At 40.9% G+C, this 20,091-nt stretch overlaps 1 protein-coding gene across 3 annotated transcripts in view; it reads right to left on the reverse strand.

Annotated features, from left to right (window-relative positions):
• dcc (DCC netrin 1 receptor) overlaps window positions 1-20,091 on the reverse strand; it is a 367,931-nt gene that overhangs the window by 55,999 nt on the left and 291,841 nt on the right. For all 3 annotated transcript variants that reach the window (XM_054756233.1, XM_054756232.1, XM_054756234.1), the window contains exons 22-25: window positions 16,896-16,961; window positions 11,623-11,785; window positions 7,168-7,391; window positions 6,431-6,547 (exon numbers count right to left, since the gene is read on the reverse strand). In XM_054756233.1, the coding sequence (XP_054612208.1) occupies window positions 6,431-6,547; window positions 7,168-7,391; window positions 11,623-11,785; window positions 16,896-16,961 (570 nt within the window). The remainder of the gene's footprint in view (window positions 1-6,430; window positions 6,548-7,167; window positions 7,392-11,622; window positions 11,786-16,895; window positions 16,962-20,091) is intronic.

Genomic DNA, 20,091 nt, shown 5'->3' on the forward strand with positions numbered 1-20,091 from the left:
TCAAATATGTTGCTGTCATTTGTAAGTTGCCATCTGCAGTTGCTTTGATGCTGTCAAGTTAATTGTGCCTGAAAGTTTAGTGAGATGTTTCACTTGCTTAATCCCTGTTGTCCAGCATAATAGTTTTGCATAATAGGCGTTGCTACCATTTTCAAGACCTTTTAAAATCAACTCCATTTCCACTCCCTCTGTTGAAATTATTTGAACGCATCACTTTAAAACTACTCTCCTCCAGCCCCCTTAATTACTGTAATCTGCACAATCTGACCTTCGCCATCTGAAAGCACAAAAACTCTGGCTTGAAAGATTTTCTAAAAAAACTCACAGCTTCTCTTCAAGCATACACAGACCATCTTCAACTCCACAAACGAACCCTTATCCATGGCAGCTCCACCGATTACTCAAACCTCAGTCACACTGGCTCCAACAATCAGACTCATAAAGACTCTCTTTTCCACCATTAAAAACATCCTCAGCTGCAGCGACAACACCTCAACCACATTCACCGTCGACAAATGCAATTCCGTGCTCTCGTTCTTCCAATTAAAAATTTACTCCATCTACAACTCACTATCCGCACTGCCCTCTCCCCATGTCTCGTCCGTCCCCTCTGCTCCCCTTATCAGCTCTCCTCTCTCCAAATTTGCACCCATCTCCCAAACAGATTTGTCTAAAATCATCGCTTCCATGAAACACTGCACTTTTAGACCCCATCCCATTTGACACAATCAACCATTCCATTCTGCTTTCCTGCCTAAAATATTTTTGCCACATCACGGACAGCAGCCTCACCAGGCTGACATACGCAAAAAGTTCATCTTTTTTATAACCGCTCCTCTACTGCTACCCTGTCCCAAGGGGTCCCTCAAGGTTCAGTGCTTGGTCCTCACCTCTTCATCGTCTTCCTCCTCCTCCTTGATCAGATTTATCCATTGGCACACAGTCTTTATTTCCACTGTTACGCAGATGACATCCAACTTTACATATCCACAAAATCCACCAACCCTCAACCCACTCTTCCTTCTCAAACTGTCTGATTTTAGCTTCGAGATGCAAACACATTTCCTTAAACTTAACTGTACCAAATCCGTCATCCTTCATAACTCCCTCACCTCAACAATCAAAGACTTCCGACTGTCCTCTGATAACTCCACCCTCTCACCTCCTGCCATTGCCGGAACCTTGCAGTCATCTTTGACAGTAAACTTTTATTCTCGCAACACATTCAAGCAGTCGCTAAAACAGATTTTCGCCACCTCAAAAACATCACCCGCCTTTGCCCCTCTCTTTCCCTGTCGCTGAAACAAAGCTGAAATAAAGGATATAGATATAAATAAAGGGGAACAGCGCTACAAGCTGTAACTATTAATTAGCCAATGCGACCGGATATCCGATTTGACGAGCCAACATTTCGGCTGCGCCAATAGCAGGGTCCTGTGTCAATAAGAATAAGCCATAAATCTTCAGATTAATCGATGATGGAGACATTCACTGGGTATCGCAAGAGAAGCAATTGGTTGACAGAGTGTCTTTTAAACAACGCGACAGCCTGGGTTGCCGGCAAAAGGACTGTCGCGCATGCTCCATAGCTTGCCATGGCAGAGATGAGAATGGATGTAAGCTAGCTAGTCCGCCTGCTAGCTAATCTCCGCCTAGCTAGTCACCGTGAAAGATTTTCAACACGTCAATTAAAAAAAAAAGAAAGTTTGGAGTGTCTTTGGATTTTACAAGAAGGACACAAAACTTGACCAGCCAGACCAAAAGAGGTGAGTGTGGTAACTTTTTTGCTTTGTAACTTGTTAACTATAAAATGTTGTAACTTTGTTACCTACCTGGAATGTTGAAAACACTATGGTCAGTCTGAAATGTTGCATGCTTACAGGCGGTGTAACGATTCATCTACTACATCGATTACTGATTTATATTCCTGTGATCCAACTACATCAATCTGTGTTCGGCAAGTTCCAGACGACGTCGATCTAACATCGTTTAAAAGGTAATCAATCATTGCATTGATACTAGAAATAAAGTATTGGACTTAAGTATGGCAGGCTTTAAATGGATGTGTGTGTTTTTTTAGCACGTTTAACTCTTTCAATGCCAAAGACGTCTATTGATGTCTTTTCAAAAAGTAACGTTGACTGCCAAAGATTGATGTCTTTTGCTTTTTTTTCGCGAGAACGACAGACCAAAGTCTTATTCGTGTTGTGTGTGAATTTCTGACTTGTGTGAATGTATTTCTGTCCAAGTAAGGGGCAACAGTTCTCTTTTCCTCCAACCGGCAGCGACAGATTGTCTATGAAGAAGACGGATTGTGGGTTGAGAGAGGAAAATGGTGAAACACGTGCAGAAATCGAGCGGAGACAAAAAAATACAGGCAGCTAACACTGTCACAGAGCTCGTCTGGCAGTGGATCTGCCTTTGGCAGTGACACGATCACGAAAGATAGAGGTGACATGGGTGATGCAGGTGACGTAGAAACAAATGCAGTTGACAATGGCAGCCGAAGCAACAAGCTAGTGGTTAGCGTTGCTGAGCCATGTGGTGCGACACCGAAGCCTGACACCGGAAGCAGTTCAGAGTCGGGTGACTCAGAACCCGACCCTGATTCTTCTGACGAGTGGCTGCCGTCTGGATCGGTCAGCAGCAGGGGTTCATCCCCACATCCAGCAGACCCCACCATCACTCTGCTTGAATTTGCTTCTCTGCAGAAAAAGCTTGTTTTCTCTGTTTTTGGTCAACTACCGCCAATTTCTAAAGAACCAAAAAGGCTAGAAACAAACTTTTTTTTTCCTGATGAAAGAAGAAAGTCTAAAGTTTCTTTAGATAGTTTCAGTGTCTATGTCGTCCTAAAACTCAATATTCTGTGGGTCTTGAAAGTTCAGCAAAAATGCTCAAAAACTCTGGCAGTATGGAGCTCTCTGCTCTGAACATGACTGGCAGTCAATGGGTTAATGATAAAGTGTTAAACGTTACTCGATTCAGTCTGCTTGTCTGTAACGTCATCGCCACACGCCAGCTGACAACAAAACATAGCATGGCGGATGGCAGAGGACAAGCCGGCAAGCGCTGAAATCATTAAGCCACCATTGCGGTCCAGTGTGTGGAAACACTTTGGTTTTTGGAAAGCGGGAGATGCTCTAAATAAGTCGCTTGCTGTTTGTCTCTCCATTTCATTCAATCAGTCATTCACACTCTTCAAACTCTTACTGTTGCACTTACTTACTGCATCTTTACACTTTACTAGAAAGAAACCTTGTACAGTATAGTATTAAATATCATTCATATTTAGGTACTTATTTTTTAATTAGAAAATTGTATTCATTGGAGAATTGCCAGCTTGCAGTTTGCAGGTTTTTATGTTTCATGTACACAAAAGCTAAGCACTTTCCTGTTTTGCATTTTGTCCTCTTACTGCACCCAGGGGCGGACCTACCATTGAGGCAAAGTAGGCAATTGCCTTAGGCCCCCAACCAGTAGGGGGCCCCAACCAGCTTCCCCCTCCCTCAACCAGGGCCACCACTGCAAGCAGCACCCCCAACTATATTCATATTATTATCAAATTCATATTATCTATCCCCCTCTCCCCCACACTATAATGGACTGTTCCATGATGACGGCTGTAATGAGCCTTTGTGAGAAGCTAAGTGTGACGCTACTTAAAATGAAGCCAATTCACCAGAGCGGGTTTGATAAGAGGCCAGAGGACGCCAAAAAATATGCCTCATTGTCTAAGGTCTCAACATTCTTTACGGTGTCGGTAGAAAAAAACTAAAGCGGCCTGTGAGCCGAGTTCCAGTCTGCTACCGGAATGCTGAGTTTGGTGCTGCGACACCTCACCTGTGTGCGAAGTCCGGTGAGAAGTTACAGCAACAACAGCAAGTAGGACTTTCTTTCTTTGACATTTATGCAATGAAAAACATGGACAACAATATGGATGGACTTCAACAAGATAATGAGCATCCACGTTATGTATTTGTAAAATATGAGAAACCGCCATTTGACCTCTCTCCCACGGAAGGCATGGAAATGGGGAGAAAGCAATAGTTTGCAAAGTGTTTATGTCTTCCTCCTGACACTAGTTATAGTTATGACTGTTGGCATACTTTATATTGTTTAGTAATTGCTTTTGTTACATTGTAATTCTTCAACTTCACCCTCAATACATGCACAGTCTCTTCCACTTTCTCTCTTAAACACACACACACACGCACACACACACACACACACGCACACACACTCACACACACGCACACACACTCACACACGTGTTGTGATAATGTCTGGGTTGTTTTTGTTCAAAAATAAATATCTGTCATTTTGACATACATTGGTTTGATATCTCAAACTTTATTCTCTCATTCTGTTCACCCCATATTAGTTTAGTGCAATGTTGTATACTGATAGGAGCCTTTCAGGCTGCCTTTCCTGCTTTTTTGTGTTAAAAGAACATGTGAAGCGGGCCCCTGGCTGTGTTCGCCTTAGGCGCCAAAATTGCTAAGTCCGCCACTGACTGCAGCCAAAATGAATCGTGAAGTCAAAACCAAGGTACGTACTGAAACGTGATGATGGCACACCGTTACATCGAATACATCGTGATTTATACACCTGACAGATGACAATGTTAAAAACTGTCCTCTATGACGCCAGCTGACTTTAGCAAGCCTTCCGGATTCTATGTTTGCTTCACCTATGTGTAATTCATTATTCATTATTTTATTTCTTTTTTTTCCGATTTTACCTTATTTTATGACGCTTTACATTCTACTTGCATGAGAGTGAACGGCTGTTTAACTGTTATATAAAACATTGCCTGTACAATAATTCAAGTTTTATGATGTTGAATTGACACTGGAATAATTTAGGAAAATTCTCACTGAAATTAGAACAAAATGGAAGTGTTACGTAATAGACTGTGGTTGAGTTTGGAGGTTCAATTAAACAAGGTGCTGCATCAGTTGCCAAAGAGTTGTACGACAATGGAACCTCAGTTAGCGTGTTTTTCGGTATGTAAAATGTACGCAAAAATGTTGCCTCGGTTTGTGTTTTTTCCTGGTTAGTGCACAATATGGTGCATGTTTTGTCGCGTTATTAATACACTGTGCGCGTCCAACTTTGTTCGTAACGTATCTTTAATAGAAAATGCGCCTGTTGGCATGCTCTCAACTGGAAAGCGGAACTGTAAGTCATTGTCCCCCAGCTCTGTCGCCCTTGTAATTCAGTTTATATGAGTTGTTATGGGAAAAATTGATTAGGTTAGGGTACATTTCCGTTTGAGTCTGACCTTCTGGAATGGATTAATGATGCTAACCCAGGTTCTACTGTACTGGGTTACATACTTCCATAGGTTCTGTGTTACTTCAGCCTCTTTCATACACACTTGGCAGTGGCCAGCTCACAGTGTACACAGACGCCATTTCCTGAGCCCTAGACATCATGATGAGACTTGCTTTAACACTCATCAATGCTACCTTGACAGGCACCAAGTCACAACAAATTACTGATGATGCTGACCTGCAGGCAGTGACTCAGAGTATGTGTCGTAATTGCTTACAGTACTTCCACATTATTACCATGAGAGGTTGCAGCAGAGTGACACTACGCTTAGACAGAGCTCACACAGAATGCTGTCTTTCAGGAAGTCGTACTCTGGTCATATTGAGACAAAACAATCCAAGTATTGTAGTACTGTGGGAGCTACTTCCCTTCACTGGACTTTAAAACAGCTCTGCTTGTGTACAAGTCCTTTCATGGTCTTGCGCCAAAGTACATCTCTGACATGTTAGAGCCACATAAACCATCTCAGGCTCTGAGAAGCTCAGGGAGGGGTCTCCTGCGGGTGCCCAGAGTCAGGGCTAAACACGGTGAGGCTGCGTTTCAGTTTTATTCTGCCAAAATCAAAAGATGTGCAACAATCCTCAACATTGGCGATGTTCAAATCCAAGCTGAAAACACTTCCATTCAACTCCACTCTTCATTTTTTGGTTTTATAGAATGATTTATGGAATTTTATGGAATGATTTTACAATATTTTTATGTTTCAAAAGCACTTTTCGCACCTTGTGTGCGAATTGTGTAAACTTGTCTTGCCTTTCTAGTCCGCCTCTGCCATTTACAGTATTATCTATCTATCTATCCATCCATCCATCCATCCATCTTTGCATGCATGCTTTTTTTTGGTACTTTCTTTTCCTGCTAGCGTTTTTGCTTTGACTCAGCTGTTATTTTTGTTCTAGTTTTGCTATTTTTCCATGGTCGTTTTGGAATCACCATTTTCGTGCTTTGATTTGTATTTTCTATCTGAGCAATCTAATAAAGACAACATTTTGTCTGTTCTCCACATCCGGGGTCTGACCAGTATGAAATCCTCACCACGATACATCTTAAGTATCAAATGCATTCATTCAATTAGCGGAATTGCAGTACATACGTGTGTTGCTTGGTTGTGAATCCATAGGAATCATCATTTTGCCCCGTGTTCCCCTCCTGGCAGCCAAGGAGCGTTCCAGAGTAGAAATAGCGCTGGACGCCTCATCACCGTCTGCTCCTGAAAAAATACAAACACTTTACTGGAATTTACTCAAGTTTTACCTTATTTTCTAGACTATAAGTTGCACTTTTTTCATAGTTCAGCTGGTCTGGGGACCGTATATGTAGCAAGTACTGTAAATACTGTATATGAAGCAAGGAGTGAACATTACAGTCAACAACCGCAAGAGGGCGCTCTCGGCTTGAATTCAGTGATGTGGAATGAGATTGAGAGCTTGGTGAACTTGCTTAGCTTGTTGGACTCACTGGCTTCTTATGTTATGCTTATGTTCTTATGCTTCTTATGTTAATCTAACCGATTCAGGTATGTTCTTTGTGCTATTGTGTAGCATAAAGGGGGGGGGGGGGGGGGGTGTATGGAAGCTAATCGATACACAGTGTTAATGTGTTACGTTAACATAGCGGCCACCTATTCAGCTGACTTAATAATAGAAAATAATAGTTTAGCACGTTTCGTGCATGCTTTGTTCCTGGACTGATTAAAAATGACTTACTGAGGCTTGAATAAATCATCACATCTGAATGACACTTTCAATTTCAGTGCAATCTTTTCACAGTTTCCGGAAAGCATTTTAATAATTAACTGAATATATTCAGTAACAGGGATAAATCCTGCACCTGAGTGGCTACTCTTGCTGCCCATCTGGCTCTCTGATTGGCTGTGAGCGACCTGGGGGAGGTCCTGGCAAGAATGGATCGGTGAATCGTGTCCAGACGGGGCCACACTGGGAGCCTTCTCAATGTTCTTCATCTCCATCTCTTCATGATGGATCCAGAGATCCGGCGGTCGCAGATCCTTCTGACTGCCCTTCCTTTTACTCGCACTGTGGCTCGCTCTCTTCCTGCAAAAAGTCGTTGAAGAAATATCCATGGGGAAGAATATAGCAATAAGACTGCAAAGCAATTAAATTTGGTGTGCCCACGTTCACGACATGTGTGTGTCTGTTGGGGGGGTTGTATGGATGCTAATCGATACACAGAACAAACATGCGCTCACATCCACAGTTACGTTTCACAAACTTTCGTAATAGCAAGCGAAAACTTCAAATTAGTCCACAATAAAGTGTGATTTAATTAATTAAATCACACTGCGATTGCTCCTCCACACACGTAAAATTGTAACTGTGACCATGTTGACAGAAATGATATGCTGTCATGTAAATAAGATAAGACTACTTAGTTTAATAAAATAACAATGTGCTATTGAAATGTATCCTTAAATTACGTCTGCTGTGATTTGAGTGCTACAAGACAAGCTAAAATTTGGCATGAAAAAGACCAGTTTTTGTGAATTTAATTTGATATTTAGCTAGCTCCCATCAGCTTTTTTTTCCTATTTTTTTATTTGTATATTTGCATGTATATTATGCAATTATGTATTTGTGTGTTATTATTCAAAAATATATCAATTTTAAGCAGGTTTTATGTATTTTTTTGCCTAAATGAAGCATTTTCAAGCATAAAAACGGCTTTAAAAAAAGCAAAGAGCAAAGTTCATACTCGTTCATACATGTGAGAAGGAGTGTAGCCTGTCTGATACTGTATGTCAGGGGCGTCCAAACCTTTTCCACTGAGGGCCACATACTGAAAAACAAAAGGATACATGGGCCACTTTGATATTTTGTAAATATACTAGGAAGTTATATATATTTCAAGAAAAACAATGCATCTTAGCTTTGTGATATAGAGGGAAAGGCTTCTTGAGACGTCATCTGTACTTCTGTGAAGAAGGTGACGGACGTTTTGCTCCTCATCCAAAGAGCTTCGTCAGCGAACTAATAAGTGCTGGTAGCCTAGGCCTTAAATACAGTAAGAGTGGGCGGAATTGGTGTGCCAACGCCCTCCTCCTATTGGTTCCTTACACTAAGACTGGGAGGAGTTGTGGTATAATCCTCTCCTCCCATTAGCGCCTCCGATAAAAGGGAAGTGTCGCTCCCTGAGTTGGGTATGAACGACTCTGATACTGGCTCGTTAGCATCTATTGTTCTGGCTCGGCCCTGGCTTCACCTCATTTGCAAGACTAAGAGCTGTGGGTTTTGGTCTCAGTAACCTGCTGAACACAGGGTCCAAATTAAACCTCAAACCACCATTCCGATTCAATGATGGGTTCTGTTGTTTGACAAAAATAGCTTCCTTTACTCCTCTTTCAAACCATCTGTTTTCTTTGGCCAAAACCTTTACCTCGCTGTCCTCAAAAGAGTGATTGGTAGCTTTAAGGTGTAGATGTACTGCTGATTGAGGACCACTCGAATTGTCCCTGCGATGTTGATAAAGCCTTTTTTGGAGCATTTGCTTAGTTTCCCCAATGTAGTGCTCTTTGCATTCCTCATCTTTACAGTGGATGGAATAGACCACATTGCTCTGTTTTTGGTTTGGAGCCTTGTCTTTAGGATGCACTAATTTTTGTCTCAGGGTATTTACTGGTTTAAAATAGGTAGGAATTTTGTGTTGCCATAAGATCCTCTGGAGTTTTTCGGAGACCCCCGCTACATAAGGGACTACCACTCCTCTCCTTTTTGCTTCTGTGGGCTTTTGGGTTTCTTTCCCTACTCTCTTCTTTTGACATTTGTTAAAAGCCCACTGCGGGTACCCACATTTGTGATATTGTGTATTTGTGATGTATATTTGTGATATAGGTGAAAAAGCATATTATTAGTATGAACTTAGCTCTTTTCCCATTTTGCTGTTGTTTTTTTATTTGCCAAATATTTCAACTTTCTTCTTAAATAATTTTCTTTTTTTTTTTATATTATGACTTTATTCCGATAATATTTTGACTTTATTCCCATCTAACTATTTGCCTAACCTGTTTTGTTCCTTATGTTTTGAGTGAGTTTCCTGGGATTTACGAGCATACTTAAATGCAGCAAATTGTAGTTCCGCATTAAGAGTTAGAAAGTAAGTGATAAGAATATCCACTTATTGTTTTTCTTTGCATTTCTGTTTATTTAGACCACACATACATGCATAATAAAAACGTTGTTGTGATGTTTGGACACACCGTTTTGTGGATTTTTTTAAAGTAAGATTTTTTTTTTTTTTTCTACAGTGTATATAACGCTGTTGCAGGCCGAGCCTGGCCCTTTAAGAAGAATTGCATTGTGGGAAGTTGAGTGTTGTAGTTCTGTGCCTTAGCACAGGCAGCGGTCTCTCTCTCAATTCTCTCTTTTCTGTCTGCACCGCCCATTGTCTTCTGCGTCCTGATTGGCTGTAGACCATTGTCAATCAATCTCCTTCGTGCGGTCTCTTGTTGTGGTCATGGCTAGTAAACGAGCTAACCGTGTAAGGTGCTTGCTGACCGCCAATACTATAAACAATAGGAGAAACAGAAGAAGCTAACCGTGTGAGGAAAATACGAAGACAAGAAGAACATGTTCGAACAAGGATACAAAAACGTCGCCAGGACAAAGAGGCACGGTCATAGGGTGAAATATGTGTGAGTCACTTAATAATTTCTTGTGTCCAACCTAGTAGGTTGATCAGTAAAATTTAAATGAGATTTGAACTTTGAGAGTGTTTAAACAAGAGAGAAAAGTGAGAAAATGTTCATGCCTTTTTTAGAAGAGTGTATAAAGTGTATGGTGAAGGGTTCTACAGCCTTAAAACATATAATATATAATAATTATAAACATATATATATATATATATATATATATATATATATATATGTTTATAATTATTATATATTATATGTAAAATATATTATATGTAAAATATCTAAAAAAGGCATGAACATTTTCTCACTTTTCTCTTTTGTTTAAATATATATATATATATATATATATATATATATATATATATATATATATATATATATATATATATATATATATATATATATATATATATATATTTAATATAATATAATATATAAACATGGAAAATATATATACATATTTGGCTACTTTGCAGATTTCACTTATTGCAGGCTATTTTGGGAACCTATCCCTCGCGATAAATGAGGGAACACTTGAAAACTGCCCTGAATATAATATAAACTTTCTTCCATTCAAATAGGACTTTTTTCTCTTTATATTTTTTTCTTCTAAAATTTCAGCTGTTTTTTTCATTTCTGCTGTTTTTTTTTAAATATATATTTTCCAAATATTTCAACTTTCTTGAAAATTTTCTTCCCGTAATTATGACTTTACTGCCATCATATTTTGACGTTATTCTCGTAAAATTGTAACTTTTTTCCCCAACCGAATTCAAAAAAAATTCAAACTTTGTTGTTTTGTGTGTTTTTAATAATATTACAACTTAAAAAAACAAAACATCTTTCGTTACTATTCCAACTTTATGCTACTAAAAATATTTTTTTCCTCATAACATTATGTTTTCTCATAAAATTATCGTTGGATTACAACTTTTTTTCTCATAATATTTTGATTTAATTCTCCAAAAATTACTGCTGATTTAAATTTTTGCTGCTGTTTTTTTTTTTTAATTTTCTTGTTAAAATAGATTTTTAGAATGTGCCAATAAAAAAAAAAAAAGCACGGGCCGCAAACGGCCCCAAGGGCGCAGTTTGGACACCTCTGCTGTATGTCTGTCTGTCATAACTAAAATTGGCCAAGATCATCGTTGCTGAGAGGAACACAAATTGTGTGTGACACATGGCAGAGGCCATGGAGTTATTTCAGTCTCTCTGATACTCACTAAAACATTCCAATCAAAAGAATAACTGACAAAACATCACAAACACGCGTTCAGTTTGATTTAATGATTTGTGGAAAAAATGACGTAATATTCGGGCTAACAGTAAAAAAAAAAGAAAACAATGGCAGCTACGTGATAAATGAGAAGTAGAAGACGAACAGATAAATTATGGATGAATGCTGGTGTAGATTTTACATAAACAGGAAGAGCAAATTACTGTTAAAAAGTAATATGTGAATAAATCCTTACAGCGCAGCTCTGTTTCGGTTTTAAATGGAATTTAGTTTGTCATACATTCATTGGAGGCCATATTCGGTAGAAAATAAATAACTCTAGAAAGCAATCAGGGCGAATCATTAACCATCTGCTGTGTTGCACGCTGATGTCAGAGAGACCAATTTTAAGGCGTCTTACTTGCGCTGCTGGGCGGAGGAGCGTCGGGTACAGATGAGGGCCACGATGACCACCACCACCACGGTGATGGCTCCCACGGAAACCACGATGATGACCAAAAGGTTGCTGTTCTTTTGAGGCGTTGCGCTGCCATGTGGCGGATGCATTTGACCGATGGGAGACTCTGGAATAGAAACAAAATAGGATCACTGTGCATGATTAACACAAATGTTTCGGTTATGCCCTGGTGGTGGAGTGGTACATTCAGCAGGTTCAATTCCTGGCCAGGTCCCCAACACCCAGCCACTTGAAATGTCTAGTGCTGGTCCCCAGCCCAGATAAATGGAGGGTGGCATCCGGATTGTTTTATTGGGACCCCTTGGTGCCAGCGTTGTTTATGGACTACCGTAGGTTTGACCTGCTTTGCAAATTTCAGCGGTGTTCCCGCAGTCTCTGGAACAAGAGGGATCCTAAAGCCCATGACCACAAAACCTACCAAATGAGAGTTACATCAAGCAGGCGGGGGCGCGTTGTTTAGGAGGGGGGCGAAAGTTGTTTTTTTTCATCTAGGTGATCTTATGAGGATCCTCATTCCGTTTTTTGCGGTGCTGCTTCAGATGTGTGATGGGGTTGGCTGTGTTGAACTTCCCCAGTTCCCCCCCAGGGGACATGTGCATGGCGGGTTTTGCACTGGCAGTGGTGTCTTTTTCTGACTTTGACGTCGCTGCTGCTAGCACATTAGCACACGCTGTGGTCACTTATCCAGTCACTACTGGATAGAAGTGCTGAAGGGGAGTCTGAAATGGACTGCTTGTATCGGAGTGTTGATATCACAGATTTTAGAAGCATCCATCCATATTCTTCTGCTTGTTTGGGGTCGGGTCGTGAGGAGAGCAGCCTAAGCAGAGAAGCCTAGACTTTCCTCTTCCCAGCTGCTTCATCCAGCTCCTCCCGGCCAATTCCGAGGTGCTCGAAGGCCAGCTAAATGGCATCGTCTCTCAAACATGTCTTGGGTCTTCCCCAAGATTTCTTACTGGTCGGGCGTGCACTGAAGACCTCCCCAGGGAGGCGTGCATGAGGCATCCTGACCAGATACCCAAGCCGCCTCATCTGACCCCTCTTAATGCGGAGGAGCAGCAGAGGAGCATCCAGGCTTTACTCCTGGATGACAAGGCTTCTCACCCTAGATATTACGTGCAGGCTGATATATCTGATATTTTGCTGATATCAAACTGTGTCCCATACCAATATATAACCTTGTACATGCACACGCACATATTATTTATTATGAGGATTTATTTTTCTAGCAAAATGGCCTTCTTAAGAGCAGTTATTTGTATTTGATGGCATGCATATCTGCTTCTCAGTTGGCACAGAAAGAAAGAGAATAAGTAGAACACAACAATGAAACCCAATGGAGTTAAATGAAAGTGCGTTACAGAGCATCAGCAGAAAGAGAAAGCATGAACAAGGTCAAATGGTGTGAAAATGGAATGGAAAGCTGAAATGACGAAGGAAAAAACATGAAGGACTGAGTGGAAGAGAAAGAGAAAATGACTGTGACACAGAGAAGGGGGCATTTTACCTCTTTCACCTCCTCACCAGGGCCCTCTGTCTTTCTGAAGTCAGTTGTCTCTCCCAATGAAAAGCACAATCCATCACATCTTACCACTGAAGCAAAGGGAATTCAGTGTAATTCGCTCTTTTGAGGAACATTTTGTAGTCTTTAAACCAGGTGTCTTGAACTCATAGCCCACGGGGCAATTGCAAATTCCAAAAAGCCTGTCTATGTCGTTTCATAAGAACGATCGTTTCATGCAGTAACAGGCAGATTCATGATAACATGTAATACTTCATGTATTTTGCCGAATTTGGTCATTTTCAGCATTACTGGAACTTCCTTCCCACACACTTTGATTTCATAAAGCCCATAGCAACAAATGTTACTTCCGCCAGCACCAAAAGCCTAGAGAGTGCATTCTGCGTTTGCCACCACTAATGTGACAGCCACCGCATTGACTACTTTTGGACAAATGACAATCCAGAACCTTTTTTAGCCTGAATATACGGAGGATGAGCAACAGGTTTAGAAGCTGAGCGGGCAAGAAGAGCGGGTGAAACTTCGGAGCAGACAGGGGCTGAGAGAGTCAGGACTGTTTTGGAGCCTTCTATCTCCTGACTCCACAAACTGGACGATTGAGACGATTGTTCAGTGGGTCTTTTTGTTTATCAAGGTGCACAGATATATGTGCTGTAGCAGTCAACTGGATTGAGAACCCTCATCCAATCCATGTATTTTGGATTGTTGCCTCCCATTCACTGTTTTTTGTGATTTCTGCCCAGATGGCAGTACATCCAGGTGATGGGCGGAACAACGAGGCACAGCCGCGTTGAATTGATGGTGATTCTTAAGCATGCAGCTCCAGCAGGAAGATGCTGGATTGGTACCCTGCACCCAACACTGACTGATTTGCCCTTTTCCCTCATCCGCGTCCCGGCCTGTTTTGCTACGTTTTATAGCTTCATAGTTACTTGCTTCTTGTTCTGATCTTCCACTACATGGTTAAGACTCTTAAGTTTCGTCTATCATGTCTTCCTGCACCTGCCTCGTTGTTTTTAGCCTAGGTGTGTGTTTTCTGTTTTATCCTTAGTGGTTTGTGCAATACACTATTGCTTTTTGTTAATTGTTCTTCCATGTGTACCTTCTTTATTTTGTTTTGCACTGTGCATGTGGACCTTCAAGCTCTCACTTAAGACTATTTTTGTACTCACTGTCTCTGTCTCTGCATCTCGGCTCCAAGCCCCCCGTGAACACTCTTGCGTCAGACACATTTAAACCCAGTAAACTCACTAAGCAAATGATTACTGGCTGAAACATTCAGTGCAAAGGGAGTTTAGTTACAAAAGGACTGGCAGAACCAATTGGTCCCAGGATATTTCTTCAACTGTTTAGCAGCAAATGTCGACAATTTACTACTCAGCAGCTAAACACTTTCCACAAATTTAGAGTAGGTGTTTTCATCTTGGCTATATGAGATGCATTTACCAAATTGAACACATCCATTTATTTTGTACTGCTTATCAATTACTGCTTATCAATTACTACCCAAAGCTCATGACCATATGTGAGGGTGGAACCGTAGATCGACCGGTGAATTGAGAGCTTTGCCTTTTGCCTAAGCTCCCTCTTCTCTTTCACATCCTGTGATTAATATTAGAAAAAAATGAAGACATTATGGGTCATGATGTCCTGCAGTAGAGAGGCTGTGCTGCTTAGAAGCTCTCCAACAAGCTCAGATTAGAACGCAGCAAAATTTTCTCTGCCGGGAGTTTCTTGGGTAGTGAGAGAAAGCTCAGCATCGTGAAGAAGAAATGTTAAAGATGAAAATTGGTCAACCCAGTGAATGAGCCTTTGCCCTCAGTGACCTGCCATCCAGCCAGAGCAGGGCTTAGGTCAGAGAGGATGGATTTATGATCATCTCTGGCAGCAGCAACAGAAATGCGGACAAAATATTCGTCCACAGACTCCAATGGCCTACAGTGATACTCTAAATCACTACCAGATAGAAACCTTGACTTCTGCCCTCCACAAAACAGGTTGTCTTCAAGCACAAAAATATTTATCTACTGATCTCCAGTGGAAATAGTAAGCATTTATAGGCTCTGTTGATTTTGTAAGTACAAGTAAGTACCCCCTTACTTCTGATTTTTAATGGTAAGTTTATTTTAACAGAGAGAGACTGAATGTAAAAGAAACAATCCCAAGTAAGTATTTGATGACCAAGTAAAGCATGACCTAGTAGTGTACAAAATCTTGTTGGTAAAAACTAAGGTTAGATTTTTTTTTTTATAGTCGCTCACCAGGGTTGCACACATGTCAGGAGGGATTTTGGTAACAGAAACATACCCAAAGGAGAATGTTTGACAGTAGGGATGCTGTTGTTAGACTCATATTCACCATTTCTGAGTCTACCTGATGCCAAAGAGCTCCATTTTAGTGTCATGGGACCACACCACATTCTCCAAAGCCTTGTGTGAGTCATTCAGGTGTTTCCATGTCAACCGTTCAGACGGGTCTGTACATGTGTCTTCTTGAGCTGGGGGACCTTGTGGGCACTGCAGGATCTCAATCCATTACATCAAAGTGTCTTTCTAATTCTTTTCTTGCTGGTTGTTCTCCCAACTCCCTTGATATCATGAACTTTGTCACTGTGGGCAACTCCTTCACCTTTCTCACAATCATCCTTACCCCACCAGGTGAAATCTTGCAGGGTGATTGACTGTTATCTTGTATTTCTTCCATTTATCAATGATTGCACCAATAGTGCTCCCTTTCTCTTCTTCTTCATGCTCTTGTAGTACATTCTAGTCCAGTTTTGCGCAGGTCTACAGTCTTGTCCCTGAGGTCCTTTACAGCTCTTTGGTCTTGCCCACGGTGGTGAAAAATGGAAGGGAGTTTTTGTGTGATCGGATTTTATCCACACAATGATTTGCGGTTAGGAGTACTTTCTTAAAGGAAAAGGGACAGCATTAATATAAAAACGGCCTGTAAGGATCGGAATGCTCAATGGTTGGTAGGGGATCAAATACTTATTTCACTAAAGCAAATACAATGAATTTATAACCTTTATTTGATGTTTTTGTCTCGGTTACCATACACCTACCATAAAAATGATCAACTGTTAATGTTAAATTAGCTAAAATTAATGAGCAAATGGGATTGAGGAGGTCTTCAAAGTATTCCTTCCACCGGTCCACAACATCTTGAGTCGAGTTTAGCAGCGCACCATCGCCACCATACACGGTGTTGACAACGCACTGCTTCCCCCTCCTGAGACGGCGGATGGTAGTCCAGAATGTCTTCGAAGCCGTCCGGAAGTCGTTCTCCATAGCTTCTCCAAAGTCCTCCCATGTCTGAGTTTTTGCCTCAGCGACCGCCAGAGCCGCAGACCGCTTGGCCTGCCGGTACCCGTCAACTGCCTCCGGAGTCCCATGGGCCAAAAAGGCCCGATAGGACTCCTTCAGCTTAACATAAAAAATCATCAGGAATAACAGACGCTCGTTTACTACAGCGTACGTCAAACTATTTACAATATATCATATCAAGATGCTGTTATTACGTTGATGAGTTCATGGCTTTGCAGCACATTTTGTCAGTTGGAATAACAATAAAATACACAAATAGAGATATTGCTTGTTTCATTGCTACTACTACCGTAGGTCCAATTAAACCAAATATTTTTTTCAACTATCCATCTTCAGTCAAAGAATAAAAAACAATACAGTCGTTTTACCGTTTATGTTGCTTCTGTCAATCAGGTTGCTATCAGGTGGCCAGTAGGCGTGGTCTCCTCCTCGACCTTGAAGACCCAAAAAGACAAGTACATTAGAACGAGATATCGGAAGAAGGTAGGGGACGGAGAAGCAAAGACTTAGATGTACTCGACCTGTTGCCCACAGATATTGTTTCCTGGAAAGTAATGGTCAGGGTATACAAACCTCCACCACCACCACCACTATACCACTACAATTCAGCAGGTCAGCTCTATTTTTTGGTTCACTTGGTAAATATTGAAGGAAACGTGAACAGACTACCTTCTGAAATGGAACACCATAATGAAGAGCAAGAGAAGGTTCTGGGGGTGGTGATTCCACATCAATTATTTTGCTCCAGTGCCACTGTTAATTTAGATTGTGAACATGGAATAGTAGCACCATGTTGGTTCTTATTCTGAGACCAAGTACTTCTGCCTTCAGTACAGCAGTTAACAACACAGATGGTAGTACTTCATTACTACGTTTTATTGTCAGTGCAACAGGTCAAGGCTGATTTTGGCTTTTTCCTTAAGCCTGGGGCACCACCGGACGTACGATTTTTTGGCCTTGCCATTTGTGACGCTCCCCAAATCGCTGTTTTTGTTTTTTGTTTTTTGCTTGTGGAGAACATAGTTGTGGTGACCATGACGGAGTAAGAGAACTGTGCACCTAACGTACAGCCTGTAAGTCAAACGTGAATACTACACACAAAATCTGAGGCTGGTCGGACGTACGACTGCGCTTCATTTGAACAGCCAACGCTCGTAAATTGTAAGACCAAAGTCCATCAAATTTAAGTATTGACCTTGCGTTCCATGTGGGCTTTGTAGGGTTGCAAGAACTACGCATGAGCTGTACGTTGTGCGTGCCAACCACATGAGATCCCCATCGGAAACATGATTCCAATTTATGAACATAAATGGCCAATAACCCTACATAATATGTGTAATATATATTGGGGGTTCTTTTCCATAATTACACTTATTAAAAGACTTCGCCAGCATGTAGACTGTCTTTATTCAACAACCCTGACCTCGTGCAGCGCATGTGCAGACGCACCAAAGGCATAGACGTCATATCTGGTATAAATAACATAAATACATAAATAACAATATGCATTGCAACAGGAATCAAATATAAATATATATTTACCTATCTATTACAGACATAGCAAACAGAGCAAAAAACCAAATATACATTGATAAATACAAATACAGATACAATACATCATATAAAATAAAGCCCTTAGGCACACTTGCAACTTTACATACCGACGTATTTGTGCAATTGATGCACTGTTGCCGTACGAGCAACGCACGACTGACTTACTCAACACGCATATAGCATGTAAGAAATATCTAAACATGCATTGGCCGCACTAATTACATGTGTGGGGTGCACGTAGACCGGTCGTAGGAGTCTGTACTACCAGTTGTGACCTAGGCTTTAATTATGAGCAGTGTTGGCAGTAACAGCATTAAAAATAACGGCATTGCCAAGTGACAACTCATCTAAAAACCATAATATAAGTATGGTCTTGTGGATCAATAGCTTATTGCCATCCATGTAAATGCAGACAAGGTGGTAACATCATGTTGATGTGTGTGTGTGTGTGTGTGTGTGTGTGTATGAATTTCACACAGAGTCAAAAAGCTACAAAAGATAACAAGATGAGACAAGTGTTGGAAAACGAGGTCATGGGAAGTCAATGGAACTCATCAACGATGGCCAATGACCCTCAAAATATCTGCTGCTACACTAATCTCACCTGGAGTGATTTCTTTAGAGCAGCGACTTTCCCTCCAAGGCCTGAATACAAAACAATCAAATGATGGAGGGGGGTGGGGGGGAGGCACTTGATATTCTTCACGGTTGTGTTTATATGACATGCTGGAACCAATCCAGTGTAGGTCAACATATGCTAAACTGTTTTATATATTTCACTACATATTTTACTATGCTCTTTATGAATTAACACTTTTCCTGGTTATCCAACTTTTCAAAGATTTCAAAGTTTAGCGGAGAAAATTTGGCAATCAATCTTAAAGGGGTCCTATTCTGCTAATTTCAGAGGCTTTTAAAATGATATTGGGGCAGTATAGTAAGTTCTTTTAGTAAAATATGCCGTAAGTATCAAGTTGTGTACAGTGTAAATCTGCATTCTTCTCTAACATGCTGGGTTTCTGCAGTCCCCTCCCCAACCACGCCTACTCTGCTGCTGCAATCGGTCAGGGGTCTAGGGTTGGCTCCAGCCACCCAACCCCTAACCCCCACCTCTGCCACCATTCAGTGCTGCAGAGAGACATGCCCCTGTAACAGTTACGTGCTAATGGTTATCAGCAAACAGTAAAGAAGAATTGGATATTGGATATGCAGGTGGTCACGATTGACCACCTGTTTGGAGACGATACGACTGCATTTTGCTCTGGAGAAAGCACAGAAAGCTAATAAAAAAAGTCACAGATGAATTGACTATATTAAAAACATGGTTTGATAAAAAACAGACTATCCCAGAAACTACGTAATACTAAAACAATGACATTCAGTAGTAGCAGAAAGGATACTTGAGAAATTGACAGCGAAATTGACAGCGTGGACTTTGGCAGGGTGAACGAAAATCATAATAGATGATAATGGTCATAATAGATGATAATATGAGCTGGAAATCTCACATTAAATATATACATATATATACAAAATTTATACGCTTTATTGTTCTCTGGTATTACCATTAGGAATGGCCATTAATATCGGCCCCATATTGGCATAAAAATTTAATATCGGTCAATATCGGTATCGGGATTGTTCCCTATAATTAAAGCCGATAATAAACATAATGCTTTTTATAGGCCCATGTATACAACCGTGTGCGCTAATAGCAAGCTAGCTCACTCCATTCCATCCATTTTGTAATGCCGCTTAGCCTCACTTATAGGAAGGTTACAATTCCCAGAAGTAAGCAATGGTAAAATCTGACACTTCGTGTGCGTGCTCGATTAGGAGAGTCCGTGAGGACGTCTGTGAAAATGCTGCTTTTTGATGTGTTACTGGGTGTATTTTCATTCGAATACATGTTTGTTAGGTAGATTACTTCTTCCTCTTCAATTCTGTATCGGATTTATACTGAGTGCTGGACCACCTCTGGTCATATGAGTGCTTTGAAAGTTAAGTCCA

This window comes from Dunckerocampus dactyliophorus, chromosome 17 (genome assembly GCF_027744805.1).
Source record: "Dunckerocampus dactyliophorus isolate RoL2022-P2 chromosome 17, RoL_Ddac_1.1, whole genome shotgun sequence".
In the NCBI taxonomy this organism is placed as follows: domain Eukaryota; kingdom Metazoa; phylum Chordata; class Actinopteri; order Syngnathiformes; family Syngnathidae; genus Dunckerocampus; species Dunckerocampus dactyliophorus.